This window comes from Muscardinus avellanarius (assembly GCF_963383645.1).
Source record: "Muscardinus avellanarius genome assembly, chromosome: 5".
In the NCBI taxonomy this organism is placed as follows: Eukaryota; Metazoa; Chordata; class Mammalia; order Rodentia; family Gliridae; genus Muscardinus; species Muscardinus avellanarius.
In genome coordinates this window covers 109,870,275-109,872,876 of record NC_137790.1, presented here as the reverse complement: position 1 = coordinate 109,872,876, position 2,602 = coordinate 109,870,275, and the positions used below count along the sequence as shown (strand labels likewise).

At 44.0% G+C, this 2,602-nt stretch overlaps 1 protein-coding gene across 1 annotated transcript; it reads left to right on the top strand.

Moving 5' to 3' along the window:
• Positions 1-773: 773 nt before the first annotated feature.
• LOC308263333 (transmembrane protein 59-like) lies at positions 774-1,352 on the top strand (the record flags this gene model as incomplete). Its single annotated transcript, XM_080696318.1, has 1 exon — positions 774-1,352. The coding sequence occupies one exon, from the start codon at positions 774-776 to the stop codon at positions 1,350-1,352; it is 579 nt and encodes a 192-aa protein (XP_080552444.1).
• Positions 1,353-2,602: the final 1,250 nt, after the last annotated feature.

The following is a 2,602-nucleotide window of genomic DNA, read 5'->3' as shown; positions in this document are numbered from 1 at the left end:
ATTAAAATAATAAAACATTGATGAAAGAAATTTAATAAAACAAAAAAATTGAAAATATATCTCATATTTCTCTTTTGTAAGAATCAATAATTGGTAATGTCCATACTACCCAAAGTGATTTGAGATTAAATGTAACCCTTAAAACAATAGATATGCCATTCATCATAGAACTAGAAAAGATACTTCTAAGGGCAGTCTCACGATGGTATTCACAATGGACACAAAACGTGAGGCCTGGTAGGAATTAATTACTGGGGCTTGACTGAAATAATTTTCACTTAGACTTTCTGAGTTAAGCAAGCAAGCAAGCAAGCAACAATTAAAACCTTCTTACAGAGAGGGGAACAAAATGGCGCCGCCGAAGGGGAGGCTCTGGCTCCGGGCCCAGCTGGGGCTCCTGCTGCTGCTGCTGCTGCTGCTGCTGCTGCTGCTGCTGCTGCTGCTGACCGTGGCCCTGGCCGGGGGCTCGGGAACCGCTTCGGCTGAAGCGTTTGACTTGGTCTTGGGTGATACGGCGTCCTGCCACCGGGCCTGTCAGTTGACCTACCCCTTACACACCTACCCCAAGGAAGAGGAGTTGTACTCATGTCAGATTGGTTGTAGACTGTTTTCCATTTGTCAGTTTATGGATGATGGAATTGATTTAAATCGGACCAAATTGGAATGTGAATCTGCCTGGACAGAAGCATATTCCCAATTTGAAGAGCAGTATGCTTGCCATCTTGGTTGCCATAATCAGCTGCCTTTCCGCTGAGTTGAGACAAGAACAACTCATGTCCCTGATGCCAAAAATGCATCTTCTCTTCCCTCTAACTCTGGTGAGGTCATTCTGGAGTGACATGATGGACTCTGCACAGAGCTTCATAACCTCTTCATGGACTTTTTATCTACAAGCTGATGACGGAAAAATAGTTATATTCCAGTCTAAACCAGAAATTCAGTATGCGCCACAGTTGGAGCAAGAGACGACAAATTTGAAAGAATCATCTCTAAGCAAAATGTCCTATCTGCAAATGAGAAGTTCACAAGCACACAGGAACTATCTTGAAGATGGAGAAAGTGATGGCTTTTTAAGATGCCTCTCTCTTAACTCTGGTTGGATTTTAACCACAACTCTTGTCCTCTCAGTGATTGTGTTGCTGTGGATTTGTTGTGCGGCTGTTGCTACAGCTGTAGAGCAGTATGTTCCCTCTGAGAAGCTGAGTATCTATGGTGACATGGAATTTGTGAATAAACAAAAGCTAAGCAGATATCCAGCTTCTTCTCTTGTGGTTGTACGAGTTAAGACTGAAGATCATGAAGAAGCAGGGCCTCTACCTACAAAAGTGAATCTTGCTCATTCAAAAATTTAAGCTTCATTTTAAAAGGTGTCATAGACACCTACATTTCCATTCCTCATAGAGCTTTTTAAAATGGTCTCATTGGATATAGGCCTTAAAAAATCACTATAAAGTGCAAATGAAGTTACCCAAATCTGTGATGACTGCAAAAAAAATAAATTAAAAAAATAAAAAATAAAATAAAACCTTCTTACCATAGAGCAGCCAATCTATCAGTCACAGATGCATAGAAAAAAAAACACAATTGGATATACAAGCAGCTCACAGGAAAGAGGCAGGCAGCAGCCAATGGCTGTTACAAAACTTTTCATCTGGGTCCCTGAAAATTACAGCCCAAACTAGTGCACTGTCCAAACAGAGTCAGAAACAGAACAGCAAACAAAGGCGATGCACAATCACCACCACCACCACTAACGCCCACATAGTGTGCACACTGCCACTGATGGGGTGGGAAGAGGCTTGCATTCAAGAGTGGGGCAGGTCCTCCCCCACCTTGCTAAAGCAGCTTCACCAAAAATAGCTTGAGCCAGGGTGAAAACACTCTCCAGGTCTACTCCCTACAGCTGACCTGGCCCCTGTCAAAGCTATGGGCACATGCAGGGCCATTTCTGAAGTAAACAGATGGAGAGAAGACTCCACTTTCTCCCACTTGTAGCATCTGCAGAAGGAGTGGGAGACCTGCACCCAAGCCTCCAGGCAGCACAGGTCAGAATCATTCCAGCCAGCAAAGACAAGACACAATCCTGGCACCACCTCCCAGGTGACCCCAGTGAGTGCTACCCCTTCCCTAACATGGAAAATTGGCTCAGCAAAAGCATACGTGACTGAAGCCAGTGCAACTGGAGGTCAGAGGTCCTTACCCTCCTACTGACCAGGTGTCCACTGAAACCTTGTGCCAGCCAGAGTCGGGACACAGTGTGGAGCCTTGTCCCCTTCTACTGATCAGATCCTAGCAGAAGCAGGGTGGAAAGGAACATTGAAGAGCTTCCCTAACTCAGTGCTATGTCCAAAGAATGCATACAGTCCCACTAGAGCTGCAGAGGGAGTAAGGGCTGAGTTTAAGCATCCAAAGATAAGAAGCAGATGATTAGAAACCAATTCATACTCCATTGCAGTACTCCAAGATTCTGAAAATGTGGGGGTCATGTCCACAGAAACTGCAAGTAATCCTTTTAATCACATAACGACAGAACTCACCATAACAGAAGTGTAGACAATACCAGATGGAGAACTCAGAATTTTGATTTTTCATATGATCAATG